Source organism: Lonchura striata, chromosome 1A (assembly GCF_050655825.1).
Source record: "Lonchura striata isolate lonStrDom1 chromosome 1A, ASM5065582v1, whole genome shotgun sequence".
NCBI lineage: Eukaryota > Metazoa > Chordata > Aves > Passeriformes > Estrildidae > Lonchura > Lonchura striata.
In genome coordinates, this window is record NC_140741.1 from 73,239,600 (window position 1) to 73,266,584 (window position 26,985).

Here is a 26,985-nt window from a genome sequence, read left to right on the forward strand (position 1 = left end):
AGCTCCATGTGGTATCCCCTCAGATTCACAGCCCCTCTGAGTCCCTCAGGCCACCTCAGATCCATGGGGCATCCTCTGAGCCCCTCAAGGCATCTCCTCAGCCCCTCTGTTCCCCTCAGGTCACCTCAGCTCCATGGGGCATCCTCTAAGCCCCTCAAGGTACCCCCTGATACCCACAGCCCCTCTGGGTCCCTCAGCTCCATGGGGCATCCTCCAAGTCCCTCAAGGCATCCCCTGAGACCCACAGCCCCTCTGGGTCCCTCAGCTCCATGGGGCATCCTCTAAGCCCCTCAAGGTACCCCCTGAGACCCACAGCCCCTCTGGGTCCCTCAGCTCCATGGGGCATCCTCTAAGCCCCTCAAGGTACCCCCTGAGACCCACAGCCCATCTAAGCCCCACGGGACACCCCCGAACGCCTCAGGGCACCTCAGTCCCAAGGGGCAGCGTCGGATCCCCTCAGCCCCACGGAGCAGCCCCTCAAGTCCCTCAGAGCGTCCATCCCCCCCCCCCCCCCCCCCCCTCGCCGGCGCGGCCCCTTTAAGAGCGCGGCCCCTTTAAGAGCGCGGCCCCGCCCCCCGCGGTCGCTGCCGGGGCCGCTGCTGACAACAAGATGGCGGCGGCGGCGGGTCCGGCGGGTCTGGAGAGTCGTGTGTTGGCCTACAGCCTGCACCGCTGGAGCAGCTTCTCCTCCACCTACCTGCCCGAGTGAGTGCCGGGCTCGGCACCGCGCCTGGAACGCGCTCCGGCCTCGGGTCTGGGGGTGGCCGGGGTGGCTGGGCCTGTGTGCGGCCTGCGCGGGCCCCGCGCTGAGGAGGCCGCGGCGGGGGGAGTGGGAGCGGAGCTGTGTGCGAGCGGCGTTCTGTGTGTGAGAGGGCTCCGTGCAGCAGATTCTGGGAGGTCGTGTGTGAGCAGGGTCTCTACAGGACGGTTTGGGGCGGCTGTGTGTAAGAGGGTTCTCTACAGCAGGGTTTGGGGGGCTGCGTTTGGCGGAGGTCTGTACTGCGGGACTTGGGGGTGTTAGTGGGGCAGGAGGTGCTCAGCAGGGCTGGAGGTTCAGGGACAGGGTTCCATCACTTGGGGCTGTGTTTGGCGAAGTGGCTCATGGAAAGATTTCGAAGGAGTTGCATGAGGCAGAGGGTTTGGGCTTGCAGGTTTGGGGTGATGAGTTAAATGGGGAGGGCCTGGAGAGACAGGTGTGGGGGTGCCTTTAGCACGAGGTATGAGCAAAGGAAAGTTGCAGCTAAAGAGGAGAAGCTGACCCCAGATTTGGGGGAAGAACAGGTGCCGGTATGGGAGAGGCTGCTCAGTTACTGTGTGAAACGAGAAGGGTCAGTGCCTCTCCTGCCCTGCCTCTGTCAGGTGCTTGTGGACTCTGTGTTTTTTGGCAGCTGGGCGTCCTGTCCTGCCCCGACCTCTGGAATGCTAGGCTGTGTCTTCTGCTTTGTGTGGCTTTAGGGGAAAGGGGTCACTTGCTGCCCTAATTGCTTGCCTCTAGGAATTTGGGGGTTGTCAGGAGCTGTTACAGCCATCGCTTTGTGCTGCCGTGCCAAGTGATCCCATCCTCTGTTGGCCATATGGCATCCAGCTGCAGCCCGCTGACAGTCAAGTTTGGAGTGGCCACAGCGTGGTTTAGGTGTGGTGTTTTTGGTGCAGCTTTTGGATAAGCCATCCTTGGTGCTGGAATTCAGGAGAGCTGCTGGGGTCACAGCACAACGAGCTCATCATGGGCTGTCGAGACTCATCCGATCATCGATTGTGCTGCATTTGCTGACCTCTGATTGATGTGTCCTGAACTCACCCGCTATCAACAAGTGACAGAGTTGCCTTAGTTGTTAATTATTAATATCCTCAATTATCTCCATTTTCCAAAATGAAGCAAACCTCTAAAACCAGGTTTTTAACTGAACTCGGAATTGTTTTGTTTTTCTGTATATTTTCTGTGTTAGATGTGAAAAAGAACTGGTTTATTTTCTAATTGGTAACCTTTGGTGGTAATTAAGCCATCCCTTTACCTTTCCTGTTAAAACAGCTTGCCCTTAGGGTGTCTCTTTCAGGTCTCTGATGGTCTTGTAGTTATTTCTACTGGCATTTCTGGCTTTTAAAATCTTGTTAAAGTGTTGGTCCCTGAGGAGAGGGGTGACAGTCCATTATTGATCTCAGTGATGTGATAGAAACACAGAGTATTGTCTTTGTCCTTGATATTTCTTTCCAAGTCTTCCATTAGTCCCTTTTGCTACTGACTCGTGTCAGGAAATTTCACGTGGCATCTGCAGTGCTGCCCAAAGTCCTTAATGCCTTCCCTGATACAAATTCCCATTCCTGTAGCTGGGATGGTATTTTACAAATGTGTGACCTTGCATTTGGCTGTTTTTAAGATGTTATTTAAAAGAGTTTGTCATCAGTGAAAACAATTTTATCTGCTTTTAAGCACTGTAATCCCAGCAATGGGCTTGTCCTCTGGTGTGCTGACCTTGGTCTGAGGGATTCTGGTCCTTATGTGTTGTCTTGCTATGGAAGTTTTGGGTTTTGCTTGCTAACTTTTTATTTCCGTGGCCTGAGAGAGAGCTGGAATACAGTCTGACTTGGAAAGGAGAGGCTTTGACCTGTGATTTAAGATCAGCCTCTCAAAAAGAGAAAGTTTAATAAGAAATATATGGGAGGGTGGGTTTTTGGGGATGGAAATGTTGAAAATTGCTGGGACAAGACCATAGCACCCTGTGGGATGAACATGGAGCTAAAGGTTCTCTTAGTATTTAATACGTAGAACAAAATGATACTTGTCTAGAAGAACTTCATCTTAGAGGATGTTTTCCAGCCTGCATGATTCTATGACATTGGGAATTCTAGTTAGGCTGTAGTTTAAATAAATTTGCTGGCATAGCTAGAAAGAAACCACTTAAACCTTTAAGGAGAAACAGGGCTCTGCCCTCATGTATGTAGGAGTGAATATACAAATTATTAAATATTATTGATTGTTGGGAGTTGCGGTATTGCAGGCAAAGTGCTCGGGGAGGAGCAGCAGAGGAGTTAAGCATGATTTAAACACATGCCTTAAGTAGTTTTATGGTTTTAAATGTAAAACAAAATTCTGGAATGTAAAACTTTCATCACTGTTGACCAGGGAAGAAATTAGAAGTCTAGTGACATCTCACCTGCTTATGTGATGCTGTACTGCCATTGAAACTTTTCAGAACACTGAAATCATCTGATAACCTCTCTTTTAATTAAAAAAGCCTAAACAGTGCAAAACGAAAAGTGTTTTTCAAAGGCCTTTCTGGTCATGCTCTAGTTGAGGATCAGTCGTCTATTGAAAAGCACTTATTTTCTTTCAGTGACACAGAAGCTTCCTCTGCTGAATGCCAGTGTCTTTCCTATTGTATTTGGTGGTGGTACTGGAGGATTAGTTAGTGCTGCATCCAGTTTCTGGCTGCAGCTACCTGCGTGTTTGCAAGGACCTTTCCAGACATTAAGTGAGGATTGTCTTCATGAAAATAAATAGTTCTCCTCTTTTTCAAATCACTGGAGTTGTCTATTGGTTTGTACCTGCAAGAAGACTGACTTGGTTATTTATTTTAAAAACTTTGGGTAGAAATCAAAGAATCGATCTGGTAATAGTGGCTGGCTTGGTCTGTGTTGTAGGGGAAGTTGTGCTTTTGGGAAGAGAATTGATCCAAGAGAAAATTCGGTGTTGAAACATCTGGTGTTTCCAGAGATGCTCTGCCTGTGCAGAGGCAGTGGTGCATTGAGAGGCTTTGGTTTATCAAACTTGGAAAATGATCAATCATTGCCTGCGACTGCTCTGTCAGATCCATTCCTTGCCTCTCCAAGGTTCCTCCCCGGAGGAATGGAGCCTCAGGGGAGGCTGATCCCTGATGCCTCACGTGGGGCTGGCCTAGGGATTGCCCCAGCACCGCAGTGGCTTCACTCCAGTGACACAAACGAGCGCTGGCGTCTTTAGACACGACCAGAGACAGGGAGATGGACTTTATTCCTCTCCTTTCTCTGCCCTCCTGCAGCAAGTGATGAGCTCAGTCACTTTGTTTCTTTCTGGACAAGGAGGGAATAAATAGTTGTAGACGGTAATGCAGACCTTGCTCCAATTTGTTGGTTTTTTTTTTTCTTGTTTTTTTTTTTTTTTAGTAGGGAATAGAACCAGAAGCTATTGCTCTACACTGAGAGAAGCACTTCATATCCTGACTTTTTTAGTGGATTGTTTTTGTACCTGCTCCAGTTTGAACTTCCTCCTGAGGTGAATGAGAGGTGAAGTGCTGTGCTCTGTGTCATGGTAGCTGTGTACCCTTTTTTATTGCCAGATTACTGCATCCTGGGGCTGTGGGTTCTAGTGGCTGCATCAGCCTCATGACTGATGGCATTTAGTATTTGCTAATGCACTCAGGTCTTTCTGTCACTGTTTTATATGGTTGAAATTCCACTTCAGAGACTAACAAGAGCTTTTTGCTGTGTTCCTCTATTCACATACTTTAGTGAGGAATGTTCAGCCTGTTTCTGTTGCTCAAATTTTCAGTCCTTCAAGTTTTCCTGTATGGAATCTCTGTAGAGGAAGATCAGTATATTTCCTATGTTTGACTCCAGGATTTTTAATTAGTATTTTGTTTATTTCTTGTGCAAATGTTGTTATTAAGAATATAAATTAAGATTGGTTTCTTAGCTGATAATTAAATACCATTAACAACCTCTTAGCTGGTGTCACTTTTTCACTGCAACTCACTTTTTTCTATTTAATGGTCAACTTCAGAGAATTTCAGTCTTCTCCAGTTTGATGCCTTGAGTGGTGTCATATGCTGAAGGCTGAGTAATTCTTTTCCTAGGAAGTGTCCTGGAGCAGGGAAGGATCTAGTTGATTTGTTAAAATACCCTCAAAATAATTTTATTTTTTCATCGGTTTTCTGTATTTCCATCAAACTATGCTATGGGGAAGAAAACTTAGTGAAAGATACTTTGATAATAAAATATGAGTGACTCATAGGCTTTTAAAGTGAGAATGCAAATTTTACTTTTCTTTCTAGTTATGAGGATGTAACAGCAAGTTCCTGGTCAAACTAAAATGTACTGCTGTAGTAGTCTACTCTGAAAGAAGTGTACTCTAATGTTTTCAAATCTTGCAAAACCTTATCAAGAAGGTAAAGAGAACACATACACCAAACTTTTTGGGGTAAAGTCCATAAGGATTAAAAACAACAGACCTAAACAAACAAACAAAAAACCCCAAGTAAAACATAACCTGAATGTCAGCTCCTGTGCTCACTGAGATTTTTGTAACAGGAAAAAAACATATGTTTGTGGCCAGTGAAATGTGTTCTCAGTTTCTTCTCCAACTACATGAAACTGATGACTCAGATCTGTACCATAGAGATTCGTAAATCTTCGTGTAGATACATCCAGCTCTTGAAGAATCTCCTGTTCAAGCTGAGATCAGTCATGGCTAATGAAAAGGTTTCTTTTTAATATTATGTTCCCTGTGTCCAAACTCTGTTCCCTTTACAAGGCGAGGATACCTTCTGCTGAGGTCTGAGCAGTTTAAAGCCATCTAAACCAGACCCAAATGGTGGAAGAGTTGTAGAATTGTGACTTTGGAGATTTTTTGCACTAATAATAACTATTAATGTTCTTTTTTTCAGCTTAAGTTGTCAACATTTCTGGCTTTGCTTCAGCATTTTGCTGATGTAGCCAATTCACTTTCCTTGTTGTAATTGTTTTGCCTTTAGATAAGGGAGGGCAAGCAGGCACAGGGGCTGTCTCTGTAACTGCTGATGACTTTCAATATTGATCAGTACTTCCAACATTTATTAAAATGAGCAAACCCTGGCTAACCAGTGAGCTGCCCCACTCCTTTCCTCTCAGCTGAGCCCTGTGTAGAGGTATGCTCCAGTTCTGCTTTTTGTCCATTCCAGTGGCCAGTGGAAAATATTTTTTCTCCTCTGCTTGTTTGTATGGACTTTCTGGATGTTTCTAGACAACCTCATGTTCTGATGGGCACTTTCCCTCTTGTTTACATCACTTCTGTAGCCTAGGATTTTTCTGTGAGTGCTGAGACTCAGTACTTACAGAGCAAAATATTTCTGTTGAAAATAAAGTTGTCTACAGATTGATTACATAACTATAAAATGCTTCTTTGGTGTCAGATCAAGTTAATATGTGAGGAAGAAACATGTCAGAGGTGGAGGGAGTGAAAAAATATCACAATATTATGAAGTTATCAGGGATTATGAGTTATGATATCTCTTGCTCCCCAGGTAAAAGCACAAGTGCTGTAGTATCAGGAGAAACCTCTTTAGGCTCCAGTTAAAATATAGACATTATTTAAGAGATTAGACAGGTTTATTCACTGGCAGAAGGAGGAAGGTGAAATGCTAATTGCTCAGGTTCCCTGGTGTGCCCAACCTGGCAGAACCTGTAGTGCTCAGATGTTCAGCCTATTCTGGGATGGCATTTTACAGAACATTAAGAATGTAAAATTTTCATGGGAGGTGTTAACATCATCAGATTGTGGATCATTTGCTGTGTATGTGGCTGTATAGCCTGTAATAAAAGTTTTCCAACCTTTAATTACTAATTTTTGATTTAAGGACTAATTAGTTATTTAAACAGAGTTTTCCTTGGGATAAATGTTGTTGCTCAGGCATCATGTACAGTCTGCTTGATTTTTTTTTCCATGGCAAAGAATATGGTTTTTAATTCTGTACATTCACTATGTTTTTATCAGATTGCTGGTAGAATGGTCAAGTATATCACCGCAATGGTTTTGTGATCTGATCCTGATTTTTTTGCTGAGATTAAGTGGTGTGGGCAGCTCTAATTCCATCACTTATATAGATGGTGACTTGTTCCAAAGCAAGCCAGTGCTTCAATTGCATGTTAACACAAACTTGTAAACCCAGATGTAATTTTGCTTTTTTTGCCTGTTAAAGTTTGTGGGAAGAGTGAACTGTAAGTTCACTGGGTTTGAATTCCATAACACACCAGTTACTGGAACGGGGGAGGAGGAACACTGAAGATGTAGAGTGGTTTGTTGCTTTAGGTAGTTGCTATTTCAGTCATTACTTCCAACTCAGTGTGCATAATCCTTGAGAAATTATTTCCTGAATCAATTTAAATCAAGGAGCACAGCCATCTATTTAAGTTGAGGACAGCAGCCTGCACGTCTGAGTTTAAACTGCTGGGGCAGACTGGCTGATAGCACTTGCTCTTCCTTTGCTGGCATCTTCTGCTGTTCCTGGAAGAGGACAGGATCTTCATCATGGAGAAAAACTGCTCTGGTCAGTTTGAGTTTGGTGGTATTTTCCTTGGTCTTCCCTGCCTCTCCTCCTGAGACTGGCTGGGTTCATAATGTCATACTCAAGCTCTGGGAAGGTGCCTGAAAAAACATTGAAACTCTGTTTAGGACATGACCTGTATTTTTCTGGAATCCTTTTCTGTAAGTACATAGTTTAAACAGCATTTGGCTGTTAGGATAATTATATTTAAACAGCAATTTCCCAGCCTGTTCTGCACTTGAAAGTTTTATTAGTAAAGAGATGCTCTTAACACAGAGTGTTAAATTGGAGGTAAAAATTTGGGTTAGGTAAATTGACCCATGAATAACAAATTGATGAATGAGTTCCCACTACACTCTCATGTGTACCATTGCTACTTTTCAGTCTTGTCTTCTAAAAATTCTGGTTTCTGCTACAGGGTTTGGAAGCTGCCAAATATGAAAGTAATTTTGGCCTGGGAACTGCTGTATCCTTTAGCATGAATTATGTATATTGATCCAAAATAAAGAATTATTCCCTAATGTAATCCAGGGTTAAATGTTTGACCTGTACTGCATTTCTCCACATAACCAGCACTTAACAGACTGATACTTTATTATCTTCCCAGATCAGTATTTTGTCTTCTGCATTCCCTGAGTTGCTCTGTCAATGAGAGAAGCTTAATTTTGAAAGGAAAACTGTGAAAGTTTTCCCACCTGGAACCAGGAGGCGTTTTCCATAGAGTTTTGATGGAAAAATCTCCAACCCTGACATCAGTTTGGGCATGAGGGCTCTTCAGTCTGTTTTGGTGAACATAGTCTGCTTTAAATTCTTTTACAGGCATCAGTTTTTTGGGTGAACTTTTACTGAGTGTGAGGTTACAGTGCTGATGAGTATTAAAGATGTGTTTATGGCTTCCATTAGCAATGTATATCTTCACATATAATCACTCAGTTTGGTTTTGTGGCTTCCCCTGAGTGGAATTATTACAGATATTGTGGAAAATAAGAGCATCCTTGCAGTGTTGTGAAATTGTGGAAGGCATTAATCTACTTCCTGGCCTTCGTTAAGTTTTTCCATATGTGCATTAGTCAAACAGAAATACTCTACTGAGGTTGTGATGCTTCCAAAATACAGCACAGGGAATTTACATAGATGTGTGCTAGACATTGCTTTCCTCTAATCCACTTAAAAAGGATCTGTCCTGTCCCAAGAAAATGCTTTTGGAAATGAGAAGTGAGCAGTGCTGAAGTGGGCTGCTCTACTAGAACTGTGGAAGATTCAGAAAGTCCAAGTTTTTGTGATGATTGCTGGCAGTAGAAATCCCTGTGTTCACACACAATCCAAACTATTTTCGAGCTAGATAGGAGATTTTCTCAAAATGAAAATTGAACATTGTTATCCAGTGGTTGTGGGTGGTGATGTTTTAAACTCTGGAGGATTTTACTCCAGTATTTTATCTATTGGCTCCAAATTCAGTCAACTGAAGAGTGTAATCTCTTCATCTTTATACTTGAGTCTTGAAGGGCAGAATTCTTGCTATTCTTGGTCTTCTTATTAAGCCAGGGATTTATTTCTTCTGGTATCTTACCTAAGCTTGGTTAAAAGGCAGGAATTCAGATATCCTTGTGTGCTCAAATTGAGGATAATGATATTGAGGATAATGATATGTACAAGTGGACATGTATAATATATATACAGGTAATAATATGTACTGGTGAACAGAGTATGAAATGAGTAAAAGAAACTGCATCAGATGATCTTATACTCACTGAGTTCACTAATATCACTGGCATTTTAAGTTATTTTCTTATTAAAAAACCAGACATTAATCAAACTACATAGGAAAGATCTGTTTTAGTGATCTAACAATTCTTAAATGTAAACCCAAAGTTAGTGCAGGGAGAGAATGAACCTTGGTAATTTTTCAAGCTTAGAAGATTCTCAGCATCACTTAGCAGTGAAACTGCATCTAAACTATAATCCCTAAATGTTGGGACAATTTGGCTGGTAATCATCTGTGATGCGTGAAGTTACTGTGGGTACCAACTTAAGTAAATAAGCCAGACTTTATTTTTTCTCCTGTTTGTTTTTTCCTCTGTGCTAATACTGATATTCCCAGCCTGGAGCTGGGAGCTCTTGCCACCAAGGATTTGAATCTCTCAGTGATACAGTCAAAAGTTTAATCTGTGATTTAGGGTTGTTGAGTGTCACTGAAATAGAAGTTATTTATTGGGCTCTGATAACTTGGAAATGACCTGAAGTTGTGCCAGGGAAGGGTTAGATGGGATATCAGGAAGGGATTCTTTACCAAAAGGGTTGTCCAGCCCTGGCTCAGCTGCCCAGAGCTGTGATGGAGTCACCGTTCCTGGAGGGATTTTAAAGACACATGGATGTGGCTCCTGGGGACGTGGTTTAGTGGTGGCCTTGGCAGTGCTGGTTTAATAGTTGGATTTGGTCGTCTTAGGGCTTTCCCAACCCCAAGTGATTCTATAACTTCCTGCACTACACTCCTGCAGTTTTAGTCACTATTGTTACTATTCAATTCTTGTCATGTGTCAAGGAGGAACTAATGAATCAAAAAAAAGTCTTGTTTTAAAGTCTTAACTAGATGGAGGGAGTGGAAAAAAAAAAGTACTTTCTAACTTGCCTTACTGGAAATGACTGTGACAGGGTCATTTAGCATTTAAGACGCAGTTAGGTTGGTCTGGCAGTGATGATAGGCAGCTTAAAAAACAAAAGCAAACTTATCATTGAAAAAATTGAGAACCTGATTTTAACTGGGCTATTTCTAGGCCAGAGCTAAGTAATGCCACGTTTGTTATCCAGTATAGTCAGCTGTGATCTGATGAATATATTTCTCTAAGGTTTCTGAATTCTTCAGTTTATTTTTCTAATGTTGTATTTACTAAGGTATTTTATTTCTTATAGAAATAGGTTTATAATATACGTATGACAGTGTGAGACTGCTGGAGATGATGCAAAATTGAGCAGAAAGTTGTCCAATCTTGTTACATTATAATATTTAAAACTGCAGTCCTATACATGTTCTACTTAAACTTTGTTTTGCTATGCAAGAGGTTAAGAAACCCTATATTGTAAAAAAGTAACCACCCAAACTCCCTACTGTTTTTCCAGAATGGATCTGCAGAGTAACTTCCCATTTTTACTGTTTCTATCAAGATGTTTCCATGTCTTGACATCCTTTTGCCACTCTGAGCAGAGGACTTTTCCATCAAGGAGAGAAATTGTAGCAGAACCTAAAAAGTGGTTTTTGACTTGCTTCAGGAGACAGCTATAGGTTCTTGCAGGTTTTCAAACATTGCAGCCAAGTGGTTTGAAACCATTATGGCTTGTAGTGAGTTATGGGAGTTGCAGGAGAAAAACAATCAGTAGTTCTTTCCAGATCCATTGGGTTTTTAAGTGGTAAGTCAGGTTTTTTCCCCTGTTTTTCTTGGTTAAGGCTGTGTGTACATTCCAGTGTCTAGGCTGGGCAGGATTATCTCTGTGGATGCTTTCTGCTGGCTGCTGTGAGGGTTCTGCATGTTTGGAATAGTTTGGTCCACCATGGTCTTACAGTGCGTTTAGTGGAAATTCTAGTCCGTGTATTCCAGTTGCTGTATTCTTCCTAATCTCTTTTGGGATGGTTGTAGGAAAAACTGAAAGAATCATCATGTGGACAATGCTGGAGTAAGTATTTAGCCCATTTCTAGCCAGTCTGTGTTTTCCTAGCACTCCAGTGCCTTTTTGCAGTGTAATGGCGTGGTAGCTCTCTGGTTTTGAAGAAGAGAGTCTGAGTTCCAAGTCTTCTTAGTAAAGCCTGTGCCCTTTCCTGCACAGCTGCTCTCTGAAGAGCCACATGAATGTGCCAAGCAAAGAAAGTGTTTGGGATTTGTTTACTCTTAAAGACTTGTTCATAAAGTAATGGATTTCCCTAAAAGCAGCTCCATGAAAATACTTAGGTTAAATGCAAATTATAGCAGCCTTAAACCTAATTTGCAGCATATTCTGTAGAGTCATCTTATTTCTTCCTTTCCCACTGGAGCAGAGAAAAACTATCCCCTAGTGATTGTTGTTCATGAACCCACAGAGATCTTTGCACAGAGAGGTCCCCAGACATGGGGACATCTCTGTCGTTCCAGCAGAGATCAGCCAACAGTTGGCACAAAGGATATGACGGTTTCTGGCTTGGTAAAAGGAAAAATCATCTCCTTCCAGCAGTTGTGAGACCAGTGTCTGCCTGGGTAATGAAAAGAAACTTGCACTGTGCTCTGCCAAGAGCTTTCTGCATGGAACCATCACTCTTTAGTGGTGGGAATGCTTACAGTGAGGCTTAGCTGCTGGGAGCTGTGCAGGCAGCCAGGTTAGGAAATAAGGCACACCAGGGCTGCCTCTGCAATTGCTTGTGGTGTTAATAAAATGGTCCCTCCTGCTTTACTTCTCATAGCAGAGCTGCTACATCATCTCATTTTTTTAGTAGTTTCTTACCAGTGGGAAGGGGGGATTGGGGGGTTCACTGCAGTGAAAACCCCTTGTCCCAATCCAGCTGCTCATCTTTTAGTCTCAGTTTGTGCTGGTGCTGGTACGAGCTGAGCTGGAGAACTCATCTGACGAAAGAAGTTATTTATGCAAACCTTTATTATAGCTGCTGGTGTAGGGAGGGGGAGGATCCTTTGCGAGTGGGTGGGGTGGTCCCTTTGGCAGTGTTGCAGATTCGTGCTAGACTTGATCTTGTATCCACAGCTGATGAGGAGAAGTTATCTCAAACCACATTTAATGGGTTGCTTTTTTCACAGGAAAAGCTTGCGTAAAACCATTGGTGCTTGTGGTAGCTCGAGGGCTTACGAATACCTTTTTTAATGTCTTGTGAAAATTACATGGAAAGTTGTTGTGTTAATGGAATTTTCACTTCTAAATTTTCTCAGATTTTAATCTACGTGTCATATCTGCAAAGCCTCCCTCCGGGTACTGTGTAGGAGTTTTGTGATGTCCAGAAAAAGGGCTTTACATGGAAAATGGCATCTGCTATTACGACATGCATTTGTTTGTTTCTTATTGCCTCACGTCTGCTGCAGCGCTTGAATTCCTCCAAGTCCATAAATTTTCCTAAACTGTTAACAGTAAATTTGCTTTGCACACATGGACTTCTGTCTTCAATGTTTGTTTAATCTTGATAAATTAATAACCCATGTATTTTAAACATTTCTAACTCCATTGATACTGCTATTTTTATCTTTCATATTTCTTTTTAGCCTTTATTTTGTGTGAGCTGCCTGTCTCTTTTCTCTTACTCTTTGGGTTTTTATCTTGTCTAGCTGTGCTGATTGAGATCTTCCTTGGTTGTGGCAAAACTGATCTTTGACCTGAAGAAGCAAACAAATCTGCTTCTAAAAATATGATATTTGGGATCTGTCCCAGGTACAAAATGCTTCTTTCCAGCTGGGCATTATCTGACTGTGCAGCAGTGCCAATTCCTGCGAGTGTTCAGTGTATGAAGAGTTTATTGTCTAATGTTTAAACAAATGTAATGGAATCATAAATAAAATTTATTCCGTAGGGTAACTTGTCTTCTTGTGTTCCAGGATTAGGGTAAAGTTCCATAAAGGAGAAAAACCATACAGCATTATCTAGTTTTATCTGCCTTTGTATCCCTAAAGTATTTAATATAAGATACATATATTTAAGTTTAGCATTTTTTTCTCTCCAGATACTCAGAGGTATTAAGAATTTATTAAATATTATGTCTTGCCTGTAGCATGGTACAGGAGACTGCAGGTGATGGTGACTTAGCTTTCAGACTGGCAGCTTTTATTAGAAATTTGTTTCAGTTCCCAAATTCTTCCGTTTGCTTAGATCAGTTTGGTTTGTCCTAGTTGCAATTAAAGCCAGGGCCAGGTTTTCTCTTGTAATTGAGCCTCTTTGCAGTGCAGATGATGTTGTTAGCTGGATGTTGAATTATATAGAGCCATGTTTTTGATGTTTGATGGGGTTGGAGTAGGGGGCAGTGCTGTTCCATTGTGTTTTCCCAAGTGGGGATGGGTGAATAAAGCAGCCACAGACCTGGGTCAGTGCTGGCACTGCTGTGTTCATAAATGCCGTGCTATGATGGGAATCAGCTAAAGGGAGGGGGAACTTCAGTTTTATTCCTGCACTGTGTGAAAACCTGGAGGTGTTCTCCAAACCCATGGATAGACACAGCCACTTAGCCAGCTTTCAGAAGTGTTCAGATTTAAGAGGCCACCCTGGTGTGGCTCCTGGCTGTGTCCCTTGTCCCATCATGGGACTGCCTGGATACCATTGCTACTGCGGTGATTTTGGGCTGCCCAGTGTGGAAAGAGCCAGCTGATTCCTGTCTGGTACTGCTCAACCTCTGACTTAACCTCTTTCCCTTTGGAGCTTTCATTGGAGTGCTTTTTCCTCCAGCCCTTTGTAGTAATCCAGATGCTCGTGTTCTTTTCCTCCTACACAGCAGATGGAGATGGCAGAAGCCTTTTGATGACTGTTTCCTTCTTTTTACATAAGTTTTATGAGCTGACGAGTTCGTTAGTTGGAAGTGGTGGAGCTCACAAGCCCTGTCCAGCAGGTGGTGCATTGTCACCTTGCCAATAATTATATATATTTTAGGGATTTTTAGGGTTTTTTTTAGTTTAATCTGGGACATGAGCTTTACTGCGTGGTTATAGACGAGAAGGCAGATGTGTCATCTAACTGTCATGATGAATCTGTTTTCATTTTAGCAAAAAAAAACCAAACTATTTTGAATTTATTAAATACCTAAATATTGTATTATTTCAAAGTGAAGAAAGCAACTCAATTTTGCTGGTTGAAGAGTTGACCTTCTACTCTTTTGTGTGTTGTCCTGAGCTTATAACTCATGAAAAATACTTGTTAAAATTTGGCATGGCTCCGGTGGTCATCTTTCTATGCTCCAGGAAAGCTTAAGTGGGTTAGCAGCCCTCTCTCTCCCTTCCAGTATTGCATATCTACTAAAGGAAAGTTTTTGGCTTACTAATCCTCCAACTGCTCATCATTTTAACCTTATTGAAAAGTTCTTATGCTACTGAGGTGTATAAGCCCATTTTTTTCTGCTTCATTAAAGACTTAGTCTTATGTAAATTCATCTGTTTTACATTTATTTCACAATTTGAATTTTTTTTATTTCGCAACTTGGAGCTCTGTTTCACAACCACAAAGCTCGAAGGCATATTTTGATGGGTCCTGTAAAATAGCAATTTAGAAAATCTTTAATAAAAAAGGGAGAGAACCTGAGTCTGTACCTAATGATTTAGGTAGTTGCATGAGAATGCTTCTGATCTGAATGCAAAACACATTTATTGAAGATGCAAAATATGCAGCTGTTACTTAAATTACTTTTGGCTTCTTGTTTCTTAGGAATATCTTGGTGGATAGACCAAATGATCAGTCCTCAAGATGGTCTTCAGAAAGCAATTATCCTCCCCAGGTAAGCTCCTCAATTTGTGCTGCTCTATGTAATGTATTCTGGGTTTTTATTTTAAATGTGGGCTGCTGCTATTGACATGGACATATTTATAGGCTTCCTTCTCCGAGTAAAATGCAGGTTGTTGGTACATGAGATATTTACATTTCTAGCAATTTGTGATCCTTCTAGAAGTGCTTCATTGCGGGGGAAGTTTCAGGTTTCCTCCTTGGCAGTCGTGGTGCTGGAAATAATCAAACCTTCTGGTGAGATTAAGCTGCTAATGAGGCGTGCAGGTCCCCCTTTGTCAGCACTACTGGAGGCTGTTGTAGATTCTTGGCCTTGAATCCCAGATCTAAGGAGCTGGTATTTGTTTCTCCTTATAGCACGTTCAGAAATATGGCTTCTGGTTAGGGACACAAATGTCACCTCTTCTGCTGGTTAATCACCTTATTAAAATAAGATTTGTATTGATTTTAGCATCTAATTTGCTTTCTCGATATTATTAAGGTTGTTAGATTATCCAGAATAGTATTTTCCACTTTTTTTTTCTCCAATGAATGTTATAATTTTCTCTGTGTTAGATCTGTACCTTATTACTCTGACATGTTTGATCAGCTTCTATGTCTCTTGGGCTGCTTGTTTTCAATTCTGTGTTTAAAGCACTGATACACAGCAGAGTGACTTGCACAGTGTCTCTCTCATGCAAAGTTCTGCTTATCTATTTATTTAATCCAAGTATTCTTCATGAGTGAAATCTTACAGGATCTTTTTCCAGGTAAATCTTGCTGCTTTGTCTTGGAGCTGTGTTAAAGATTCAGAGTCTACACTGGTGGCTCCCTAGAGCAGCAGTAATCTGCTGCTACTGAAGAACTTTCACCTGGATTTTCTGATCAATCCTTCTATGTCATTGTGTCTGTAAAATTAGGTTTTTGGGTTTTTTAGAGGAGAAGGAAAGGTATCCTTTGTATTCCTTAAACCTGATTGTGAAGACTGATATTGATCCTCTTGATGCCTCTGTGCATCTACTGCTCTTTGAATTTGATTATTTTACTTATTTATATTTTGATAAACAATGTAGGATTTTAATCCATAGCCTGAAGCAGTTTAGTCTATCTAGGAACTATGGATTGCAGAGTAATGAGTATTGAGCATGGATTCTATCCCAGCCTCTGCCATCCTTTACTTTCTTTTGTGCAGGATGCACATGTTTTTCTTGGGATGCTTTTGTTCCCAAGACAGGGTTGGCTCATGGTGTGACTTTGGACTGGGTTTTTCATCTGAGATATGCTCTTAGTTGTTGCTTAAATTCACTCTTTAATTTTTTGAGCCATCATGAACACTCAGTCCTTCTAAAAATCTGATTCTGGAATGTAAAAAAAAAAAAAAAAAAAAAAAAAAAATCTGATTCTGTAAGTGGATGCTTTAGAATATTCCCAGTTTATACTTAAGGCTGATAAGGAGTGATGCAGGTTATACTCAGACATGTAGATTAAGCAGGGATTAGAGTGGCAGACTTCTGTACAAACCACATGAGCTTGTTAAAGAGATATCTTCCAAAAAGTTCATGTGTATGAGTCGTGACCTGAATGGAGATACTATTGCAGAATGACTTGACTCTAACCCTGGAGAGTTGGGCACTGCTCTGCATGCTAAACAAGGCATTTAACCCAAACTTCTTGGTAGAGAGAGATGAATTCCCACTGGCATTATCCACCTGTGTGTCACACATCAAGACATATATTAGGTATCCAGAATTAAGGCCTGGCTTGCAAAAAAAAGTCTTGATGTGGCAACTAGATTGGCAAGACAGTATTTTAGTTTTATTCTCTTACTTAAAGATAAAATAACCAGAAAATCTAGCTGCCTGACTGGAAAAGACCATGTTGTTCTATCCTCTTGCTTGAATCTTTGTATCTAATAATGAGAATATAAAGTACTGTGTAGTTGCTCATATGTTCAGCAAGCTGAATCCTGAGCACTGAGTAAGAGAGATGGTGTATTTGCAGTGCCTTTATGCTATTAAAGTACTATATACTGCAGCTTACTCTCATGTTTCTAATCTGAGTGTTTAATTATTCATGTAAAGCACTTTTTATGGTGTAATTTCTCTGTTGAAAAATCAGCTGGAAAGAGGAAGTGGGGAATTAAAATCTGCAAAAAAATCCTGTGTGCAAAGACTGCAGTTTTTTGTTATTTCTCTGTATATAGAAGCAGTTCCCATTTGTGTTGTCTCATATTTGACAGATGAAAGAACTCCAGATTTGGTTGCATTTTGATCAAAATAGTTATTGCATCTTGTCCATTGAAAGACTGCCAAATTAAATGCAGGGAAAACATTTATATAGGTGATCTGCTTCCTTGTTTTTTTTACCAGGGGCTGAAGTTGTTACCGCAGAATCTTAGCTTGGAAAACTTCAGTTGAAACAGTGGATGAGTGAATTACAAGTGTGGTGAGCAGAGAATTTGGGGAAAAATCAAGTTGAATAGTTCATATTCCAAAAAATGTTGATTTTTACACACGACTTTTAACCTCTGGAATAAACATCATGGATCTTATAGGAAATGAAGCTGGAAAATGTTTTATAGGTGTTGTGTTGGCAGCTCGTCAGTTAAAAACTGGTCACTCGTGCGGTGACGCACTTTCTCGAGTGTGTGGGTGGCCATAATGTTCTGGACAGGAAGCAAACTAAAACTCAGGGAAATAAAGCTCTCCTTGTTCCCAGCTTTATTAGCTGAAACCAGGGCTTAGGCACAGCACAAGGACTGATGTCCAGTGTGCTCAGTATGAGATATTTTAATAAGCTCTGCAGCCCTGATCGCTCGTGTTTGTCTCCTCAATGCCTCACCTTAATGCCAGGGTTTAGCAATTCCCTGCTGAGGTGATGATGCTGTGCTGGCTTAAGGGTAAAAATATGAGTGAGTCCCTAAACATTGGTTTATCCTTTCCCTCATTGGCTGAAACAAAACCTTTCCAGGCACCTTTTCTTTCAGAGCATGAATCAGAAGGACATAGGCAAAAACATCAAGATGTGCTCAGAAGCTCAATGAAAATGCAGTAAATGTGCTAAAGTCCATACCAAACCTTTTTAAAAGGAGAAAGAAAATGAAAGTGGAAGTGTAGGCACTTGAAATGCTGCCACATGACTATATTTAGTAAAGGGTTTTCCTGGCTTCATGGGTATGGTAGAGTTAAATAAGTCTCGTGGCCATGAAAGCCACCAGTTGGTTATGAATGAGTGCCAGTGAAAGGAAATACATCTGACAGCTGTTTTTCTGTTTATTAAACTAGATATCTTCCTTGAATCTTGAAATAGATGACCCAGAAATTATATATTTAATAACAAACTTGTTATGTAGTAACCTATTCAGGCAGGAGAGGGCTGATGGTTCTATTTTTAATGCTGTTCTCGGCTTACATTGGAAGTGTGAAGCAATGAGGCTGGTGATGCTGAAGACCATGGCCCTGTCAGAAAGACTCATCCTTATGATTCCAGTGATGGTCTGATGTGGAAGACTGTGCAGAACATTTAGTTCCCCTGAGTGGCTTGATTAATAACATGTAGAACAAGAGCATAGATTTTTACTTAGCCACCAGCTTAATTGCAAGAGCAGTCAAGATGTTAGTGTTGTGGACAAGGGCAGCCTTTGTAATTTTGTTATTTTGTGGGTTTTATTTTTACATGCAATGCAAGTTTTACTGTTCCCTAATCAAAAAATATGCTTGAGCAGAACTAGTTAAAGAGAAAGAAATTGGTAAAAGATGGTGTGACTCTGATTGTTCAGGCAGCTTGTGTAGTGCAGTTTGGAATCTAGTTCAGCATATTTGGTCACAGAATCAATTAGGTTGGAATGGACCTCTGAGATCAGAGTCCAGCTTTTTACCAGTTAACCACGTTCAGTGGCAGGGCCCAGTTAAATGCCACATCCACTTGTTTCTTGGACACCTCCAGGGATGGTGACTCTGCCACCTGCTCCTTGGGCAGCTGATTCCAGTCTTGTGGAATTGTGAATTTTGAACAGTTGAAGATCATATGCATAAAGTTAGTGGCATTGTCCAAACAATTGGTTTCAGTTTTGCATCTGAAGACCAGTTTTCCTCTTGATTTCTATCCTGCTGTGTAGTTTGTATCAGGAATTAATTTAAAGTACATTAATAAAATTTACACTCTGTTGTGTGATACAGCAGCCTGCATATGGTTGTCATCAAATGGTAGTACAGACCAGAGATTCAAAAAAGTTGGGAATTTGCTGCAGCTCCCAGTGTGACAAGGCTGGACTTGCTTATTTTGAGGGTGCACTGTAAGCAGCTGTTGGGGTGTTGAAGTTGCCATATGTGACTTTCTCTGCTCTTTGTGCATATTTACTTACAAATGTGTTGAATCAGAAACCAGAAGGTTTCCTGTTCTGGTGTTTTTCAGCATCTTTTTTGTTAGTGTTGTGATTTGAGACCTAACTGGGCTGAGGTTTTTGCTCAGTCATGCCATTTAGTATCTATTTGCCATGTTCTAATGGACAAACACTTCAGTTATAATTTGGATTTTTGGAATACTGCATGAATACGTGGACATTAAATGTATTGATATTACTCACAGCAATAAAATGGAAAAGTGTCAAATATCTTGATGTATTTGCCTGAAATCTCATAGACCTGTTCTCTCTCCAGGTTGAATAAATCACTTGATCCTACAGACACTTCTGTCACATCTTTTAGAGCTACAGAGAATAGTCTGTCACAGCTAAAATCCTGGTAGCAGTCCAAAAATATCCATGCAGCCAGCTGTTAGCAGCTCTTGAGGCAGTCTGTTTTTTCATCATCAGTGTGGTTCATAGCTGGTACCCACACAGTGGCAGTGGTTGTGTTTGTATAGAAACCCTAAAAGTACATCTCTGTATTTTTACATATTTAATTGAATTACAGAATAATTTGTGTTAGAAGGGTCCTTAAATATCTAATTCCAAGACCCCTGCCATGGGCAGGGACACCTTCCACTAGACCATGTTGCTCCAAGATCATATCACTCATCTAACCTGGCCTTTGACACTTTCAGGGATGGGGAATCCACAGGGTCTCGCCACCCTCCCAGTAAAGAATTTATTCCTAATAGCTAATCTAACTGTATCTTCTAGTTTGGAAGTCTTTCAGTTTGATGTGTGTGTATGTGCATAACAAACCAGAAAAACATATCTAGGTACAGGGTTTTATAGCAGATCTGGCCTTTGTTTCCATGTCAATCAATAGATAATTCACAAAAAATGGTTGAGTTTAGCTTTTGTGCTTCTATTTTCTGTAAGGTCTGCATGACTCAGCAGGTGGTGGGATGTGTGGAAGTGGGAAGGAGGGTGGCAGAGTTCCCTCTCTATCTGTAGGGTTAAGAAATCACTGCTGGCCAGGTGGAGTAATTGCTGTGCCTTGCTCCCTTGCAGGCATAAAGGATTTAACTGCAGTCGTGGTTTTCTCTCCCTTAATTTAGGGTAAGAATTGAATAATGCAGGATGACGTTTGTGCCAAGTTTTTGCAAATCTTGTGTGGTACTTGAGAAAGTATGTGTTCATGGCCCAGGCATTAGGTCTGGGATTCCAGCAGGATTAAGAATTGCAATTGCTTCACTTTTCCAGCTTTGGGAGAAATCTGCAGCAAAGATATTATGGTGTAGGAGGAGTTCTTAGACGTTGTGTACTGTCTGTTCTGTATGGGAATTTTGGCAGTGGGCTGTGCCATGTATCAAGTGCTGCCTTGCTCATTAAAGGACTGTCCTTTTGCTCATCCTTTCCTTTCTTCTGCTTTAGAAAATCAGTTTTCTCTATAGAATTTTAGTGGGGTTTTTTTCCACTGAAGTTTGGGAAGGACTTTGAGACAACAGCATGGCTTGCTGCTGCGTTAACAGTGGGTTCTGACATTTAAGTGGATGGTGTTCTTCACAAAAGTAGAAATTTGTCATTAAAAGTATTTGGAAAAGCACTAAAGTGTTCTTCTGTTGTACCCTCACAGTGCTGCCGCTTGTTTATTTTCTTAATTTTGAAAAAAAAATGAGATACTGGAAGCATTTTTGACAACAAGTCTGCTATTAGTACCTATCCAGTCTGCATCCTCATCTGTAACTGCTCTGTTTACAAGTATTTCTCTGAATCTAAGTTTTTTGTAAGAGTAGTAGGAACCAGCCATTGAGGTCAAACCTTTATTCTGGTGCTCTCCAGATCAATATCAGTACTGCTCCTAGATTGAGAATTATTTGCTTTATAGGGCTGAGACAAAAAAAAAAAAAAAAGAAAAAAAAAGACTGAGAACTAAATGGATGAGCAAGTTTTTTTCTTTTTTCTGCTGCTCTCCCAAAAGTTACCTTTCTAGTAGGTTAAGATTGCCCTGCTGATGGAGTTATCTAGGTTAGTAGATACTCTCCTAAGATGTTTAGCATAGGAGATACTACTCAGGATCTACAGAAAGCAACCACACACATGCAAATAACTCTGCTTGATGTTGATGAAACACCAAAACTCAGGCATTGTGTCTGGCTTGGCAGTGATGCTGTTAGGAGGACAGGGCCACCAGCAGAGCCTGCGGTGGGAGGTGTCCTGCAATGTGCTGATCTGCTTGTGTTGGAGTCCTGATGACAGGGCTTTGTAACAAAATCCAGCACGATGAGTAATTGGCATTCTGTGCTTTGCCTCTGTGCTGCACTGCTTATTTCTGAGAAATCAGAGAAGAGAGTGAAACACATATCTAAAACTTCAGGTATTCAGCAAGGTGAAAAAAACCCAGGTGTCTCCAGACTCCCCTCAAGAGCTGTTTGGTAGGGGAGAGCACTTGGTAGTCCTTGATGAATGGTGCAAGTGTTTCCCTGCTCCTGCTTTTCCATAGGAACAGACCTTTTCCTCCAGCAGTGCTGGTGAAGCTGGTAGCTGTGGCCTGAGTATAAATAATTTGACTACTCATATACAGATTGTGTCCACCCAGTGTGAGAGGGAGTGTTCACAAGGGAGAACATTTTCATCATTTTCCATATAAAGCTCCTTTTCTGTAATTACGTGGCTCAGTTTTATTTGGGATGGTTAATAAACGGTTGGTTCCTGTGTTTGCCACACACTAAACTTTGTGTTCAGTGGTGAAACAGCATCAGCCCAGAGAGGAAAAGTAATTTGATGTTCTCTTAGCATGTGGAACATACTGTATTTATCTAATTGTGTATTCAGTTTAGGTTTCATTTCAGGCAGTAGTGGGCGTTTGAATCTTCACTCTCTGTAGTTTGATCCTATTTGCCAGATTTCAGGAAGTCTTGCATCCAATTTAAAGGAATGTATATAAGCTCTGAATAGAATTGCTAGGCATAAGTAGTTCAACCAAATATTTTTCCTAGGTAAACTGATTTTAAAATAGTATTTTTTTAAAACCCTTTCCTTCATTCCAGGACCAAATGAAAAAATACTGTAATGGAGAGGTTTCATCTTCACTTTCATTCTGTGGCTTTGTAAACTGAGTATTTGGAGGCTGTAATGCTTCTCCCTTAGCGTGTTTTGCAGCCTTGGCTTTAATATTCAAACTCACTGTTTTCTCTTCCACAGTATTTGATTCTGAAGCTTGAAAGACCTGCCATAGTCCAGAGCATCACATTTGGCAAATATGAGAAAACACATGTCTGCAATTTAAAGAAGTTTAAAGTCTTTGGTGGGATGAATGAGGAGAATATGACAGATCTCTTATCCAGGTAAGATGTGATTGCATCACCTCTGGGAATCATAAGGGCTGGACCAAAATGCTCTACTCCCTTGGCTCCCCAGCAGACATATGACCAGCAGTGGGCCAGAGCTGTGGCTGTGACCCTGCCCTTGGCTGCCCTCCTCTTTGTGGTCAGATCAGAGAGCAGCAATCCCAATGCTTGTTCCAGGAGCCTTCCTTATCCTGCTCTAACCACAGAGGGTTTGTGGAGAGCGAGCTCTTGGGGATTTGGAAGAGCTGAGTGCTGGGTGCAACATTGCTGGATTGCAGTTCCTTCCTTCCATGTGCTTGAGGCATGGAAGAAATTATTCCCCAGGTGTAGGGGACTTCGAAGTAACTTTTAAAAGCCCAAGTACCCTCCCCATGTCAAAACCCTTGTTGCAGCCTTAAAGATCTCAACTAACTAGTCAGCTGATCTGCCTTTTTCAGATGGGTAAATAAATTAAACAGGCAAATGGAAACCTGCATTTTTCTTTGTTTAGTTGGATTTTGTAGAGTTGTACTGATAGGGACTAAAAAAAGAGCCTTCTGGCTGTTCAGATTATCCAGAACTTCTGAGTAGGTGCTAATGTAAATTAGGGCCTTTTAAGTTGTGTGCTGTTTCAGAAAGGGAAATGAGAGTTAAAATCCAGGAGTACAAGAGAAAAGAGTAGCAGAAACTGGTGTATTTTGGGGGGGCCTACAGAAGAGAAGTCCATCTCCAGGGAATGTATGGGGTACATCATCTGTAGTCCAGTGGAGTAGCCATGGACGAACATGGGAAATTCTATGTTGCAGGTATCATTCCAAGACCATATAGAATCTATCCACAACCCTTCCCACATTTTTGCCCTCTTTAGATAGCTCAGTCTTGAAATTTGCCTTTATTGCTGTTAAAATTGTGGGGGAAGAAGTCTTTCAGTATCACATTGGCATTTAATATTGTTTCACTTCTGCTGAAGTTTGATGAAAATCTTCATTTTGGGACCTGCACTTGTATTTTCAGTAAAAATGGACTTAAGATTTCTGATAAATGATACTAAATATTTGATATTTTTAGAAAGCAATGCCCATAAATGAATCACAAAGCACTTTGTCAGGGTGATAATTTTGAGATCTGCTTCATCTCCCTCTTGAGAATGGAAGAGTGCAGTTCAGCACATCAGGAGCTGAAGTCTCAGGGCTCCAGGTACAGAGGAACAGCACTGATCCAAAGCAAACTCCCTCCCAAAATCCCAGTGCTGCCTCCCAGGGAGGCACAGGTAGGTGGAGAGCAGCCCAGGCCTTGGTCCAGCACGTGTACTGATGATTCAGAGTGGTGTGAAACAAGCTGCGTGTTTCAGGCGTGACCTAGATTGCATTTATTAGCTAGTCCTTAAATACAAGGTAAGATTTAGTAACCTTATTTATTTTTTCCCACAGTGGCTTAAAGAATGATTATAACAAAGAAACATTCACCTTGAAGCATAAAATTGATGAACAGATGTTCCCCTGTCGATTCATTAAGATAGGTAAATGCATTTTTTCAGCATTCTGAGTAGAAAATAATCTCTTCTGATACTTGTGCCTGTCTTGGCACTTGTGACTTCATTGTACTCAGGCAAAGTATCCACAATAGCTGTTCCATTTCATCATCTTTTAGGCTGGTTAGATTGGAACACAGTGAAGTCCTGTTAATAAGAAGTAGTAGCTTCATAATTTAGATCCTGGGGAGTGAAAGCAAAATAGAGCCATTTTCAGAAATAGAGCTCTTGAGTCAATTAATTGCGGGAGAAGCTGCTAACTGTCCTCCTATGAATTGCTATATAGAGATTTAAATAAATAACTAAGCTAAATACCAGTTAGTTTCCATATAGATAGCCCTCAAGTCTGAAAAAGCTGGAAAAGTTCAGACATGCTTGCAACACATCAAGCAACAGCAAAAGGCTCCCTTGTTCTCTCCCTGCTGCTCTTATCACAATGTCTCACTCACCTCTGGCTAAGGATGACACCCAGGGGCAGGGCATGTACCCCCTGATGTCTGGTTTGGCTGGGGCAAGGGTTGAGGGGGTGCTCCCCAAGGCCAGGTACTGGGACATGTGATGGGAGCAGGTAAGGATATGTCTTCCTTGCTTTCTGCAGGCCAGAGAGAACAAGAGCCTTAGAGTTGTTGGATTTAATCCAAGGATTTGGAGCCTTTCAGCTTGCTCAGTAAATTTATCTTTCCCTTCCTACCTACTGAGATAGTGCAAGAATGACTGGGTTTAAACTAGCTGTTTAAGGTTAAAAATAGAGCAAGGAGGTAGTTGCTGAAAAATGAGATGTTGGCTAATTTAGATGAATTTAGGAGTGTTGTGATGTGTTGGGTAATTGCTTTGCCAAGACTCTGATGATAGTGGCTGTGCAGGGGCTCCCCTCTGAGCCCTTTGCTCCAGTGTGTTCTTTCTGAATCTCCTCATATTTGTCAGGAACTGAAAGCTTCAGGCTGGGAATCCAGTAATCATCTGTGGGGTTTCCTGTTCTTAGAGAAGCAGAGGATTTGGTTGTTCACTGGGCTGGTTTCTGGCTGCTACTTTTGGAAGCAACTGTAGTGCTTGGCTTTAGAAAACCTCAAGAGTAGCAGAGGAATCAAGTTAAAGGTTGACTACATCAGGCAAGTTAAATGAATTTTTAAATGCTTTATTTTTTATTTTTTATTCTGAAGCTTCCAACATTAAGTTTTTGGAAAATGCTATTTTTCAGTGGCTAAAAACTATCAAATAGTTCCTGGAGGGCTAAAGGGGCCAATGCAAAGATTTTTGGCTGCTTCTTTGGATGTGTAAATTGTATTCCAGGAAAGTGTGTTCTGATGAAATGAAGTGTAGCCATGAGTTGAAACTTGTTATGAAAGCAAAATACTGATCAATTCCCATTGCCAGGATGTTTTCCTCTGAAATTACATCAGTACCATGTTTTCTTGGGATGGGATCTTCATGTAGCACTTTTCTCAAGGGCATGAGAGGAAGGACAAGAGGAAACAGCCTTATCTGAAGGAGGGTAGATTTAGATTAGTTATTAGGAGGAAATTACTGATTGTGAGGGTGGGCAGGCCCTGGCACAGGGTGCCCAGAGAAGCTGTGGCTGTCCCTGGATCTCTGGAAGTGTCCAAGACCAGGCTGGATGAGGCTTGGAGCAACCTGGGATAGTCGAAGGTGTCCCTGCCATAGCAGGGAGATGAAGTTGGATGCTCTTTCAGTTGCCTTGCAACCCAAACCATTCCATGAATAAACATTATTATCTACATTAATATTAGATTTGCATTGGGCTGTCGCATCCTCATTGATTATGGTTTGACATAAGTTTTCTTTTATCTATAGTCTTTCATTTCCTGAAGCTGTCTTCCATGAAAAAATTCCTATGCTAAGACAGAACTGGAAATGATCTTTTCACCCAAACCTATGAAAGCCTCTGGTTGATGGCTGGAGTAATTTTGTTGATGAAGTTGTGAGAGCATTTTTTGCTGTGAAACAACTGCAAAATGCTGTTACGAAATTCTGTTATTTTTCGGATTCACAGCTTGAAAATGTTTTGGGTTTGTTAAAATTTCCAAGCTGCTAGCCAAAGTAACTCAAAATTTCAAGCACCATGCTGTGTTCCTTGTAACAGTGCCAGGAAACAAGGCCAAAATCTGCCCTTTTGGACTCTTTGGGGACTGACACGGTGAAATCCCACTATCAGTGAGGTTTGGGTTTGGGGGTTCACAGCACTTGCATCAGGAATGGGCTTTATGATTCCACAGATCAGCACAGGCACCTACAACAGCTCTGTCAGTAACACAGCAGTGGGGTTTATATGGGGGCACAGGGCAGGAGAAACCATGGGCACATCTGGGAGAGGGGAAAGTTCCTGCTCCAGCCTCCATTGCTCACGTAGCAGAGGAATTTCCAGGCTCATAAAATGCAGAAAGAATAACCTCTGTCCTTCGGTCAAGAAAAGCCTTGCACTTCTGTTAGTTTAATAACTTCAACTTCAGTTGCTGAGGACTGAAATGCCCAGTTGTGCAAGCTTTTGACCTATTTGACAGGTAATTTTTACATTTCATGTAGTACCTCATTAAGGAACTGGAGAGAGAGAAGAAGGTATTTATCCAGACAAAATATCGAAGAATAATCTTTTTCATGTCTGTGAGCTTTGTTTCGTGCTCTGTTCTCGTGATTCCTTCAAGCAGAGATTTTTTTTCTGTGCTGTGTCCTTGAAAGCAGAAGGTGCAAAGACTGATTGCCATGAAAGAACTTGAAAAATGCCAGGTGTAATTCTCACTGCAGTTTGTTACTAACATGGAATTTGTTAATTAGACTTCAAGATTTTTAGGCTTTGATGGAACAAAAATGAGGGATACTTTTTAAATTGATATTTTCTTCATTTTTGTAAGCATACCTGTTTGTATGTCTGCCTATAGATGGGGAACACAGAAATTAGCTTGAGAGAGAAATTTGAAATAACCATGTTTAATGCCTTTGCAATTATTTTCTCTACTGTAGAGTTGCAGTTCTTGTCTAGGCATAGCAGTTATTGAGAACTATCCCCTAAAATCATCCTTGTATGGATTAAGAAGTATTTAAGTGACTTAAATGTCTTCTGTT

General features: G+C 41.3%; 1 protein-coding gene across 2 annotated transcripts in view; it reads left to right on the top strand.

Moving 5' to 3' along the window:
- The first annotated feature begins 583 nt into the window (after window positions 1-583).
- MKLN1 (muskelin 1) overlaps window positions 584-26,985 on the top strand; it is a 93,038-nt gene continuing 66,636 nt past the window's right edge. The window contains exons 1-4 of one of the 2 annotated variants that reach the window (XM_021530924.3): window positions 584-705; window positions 14,646-14,715; window positions 22,252-22,394; window positions 23,807-23,895. In XM_021530924.3, the coding sequence (XP_021386599.2) occupies window positions 611-705; window positions 14,646-14,715; window positions 22,252-22,394; window positions 23,807-23,895 (397 nt within the window). In that variant the 5' untranslated portion in view covers window positions 584-610. Of the gene's footprint in view, window positions 706-3,948; window positions 4,250-14,645; window positions 14,716-22,251; window positions 22,395-23,806; window positions 23,896-26,985 lie in introns of those variants that run through there. The other variant, XM_085569377.1, reaches the window with a different exon arrangement.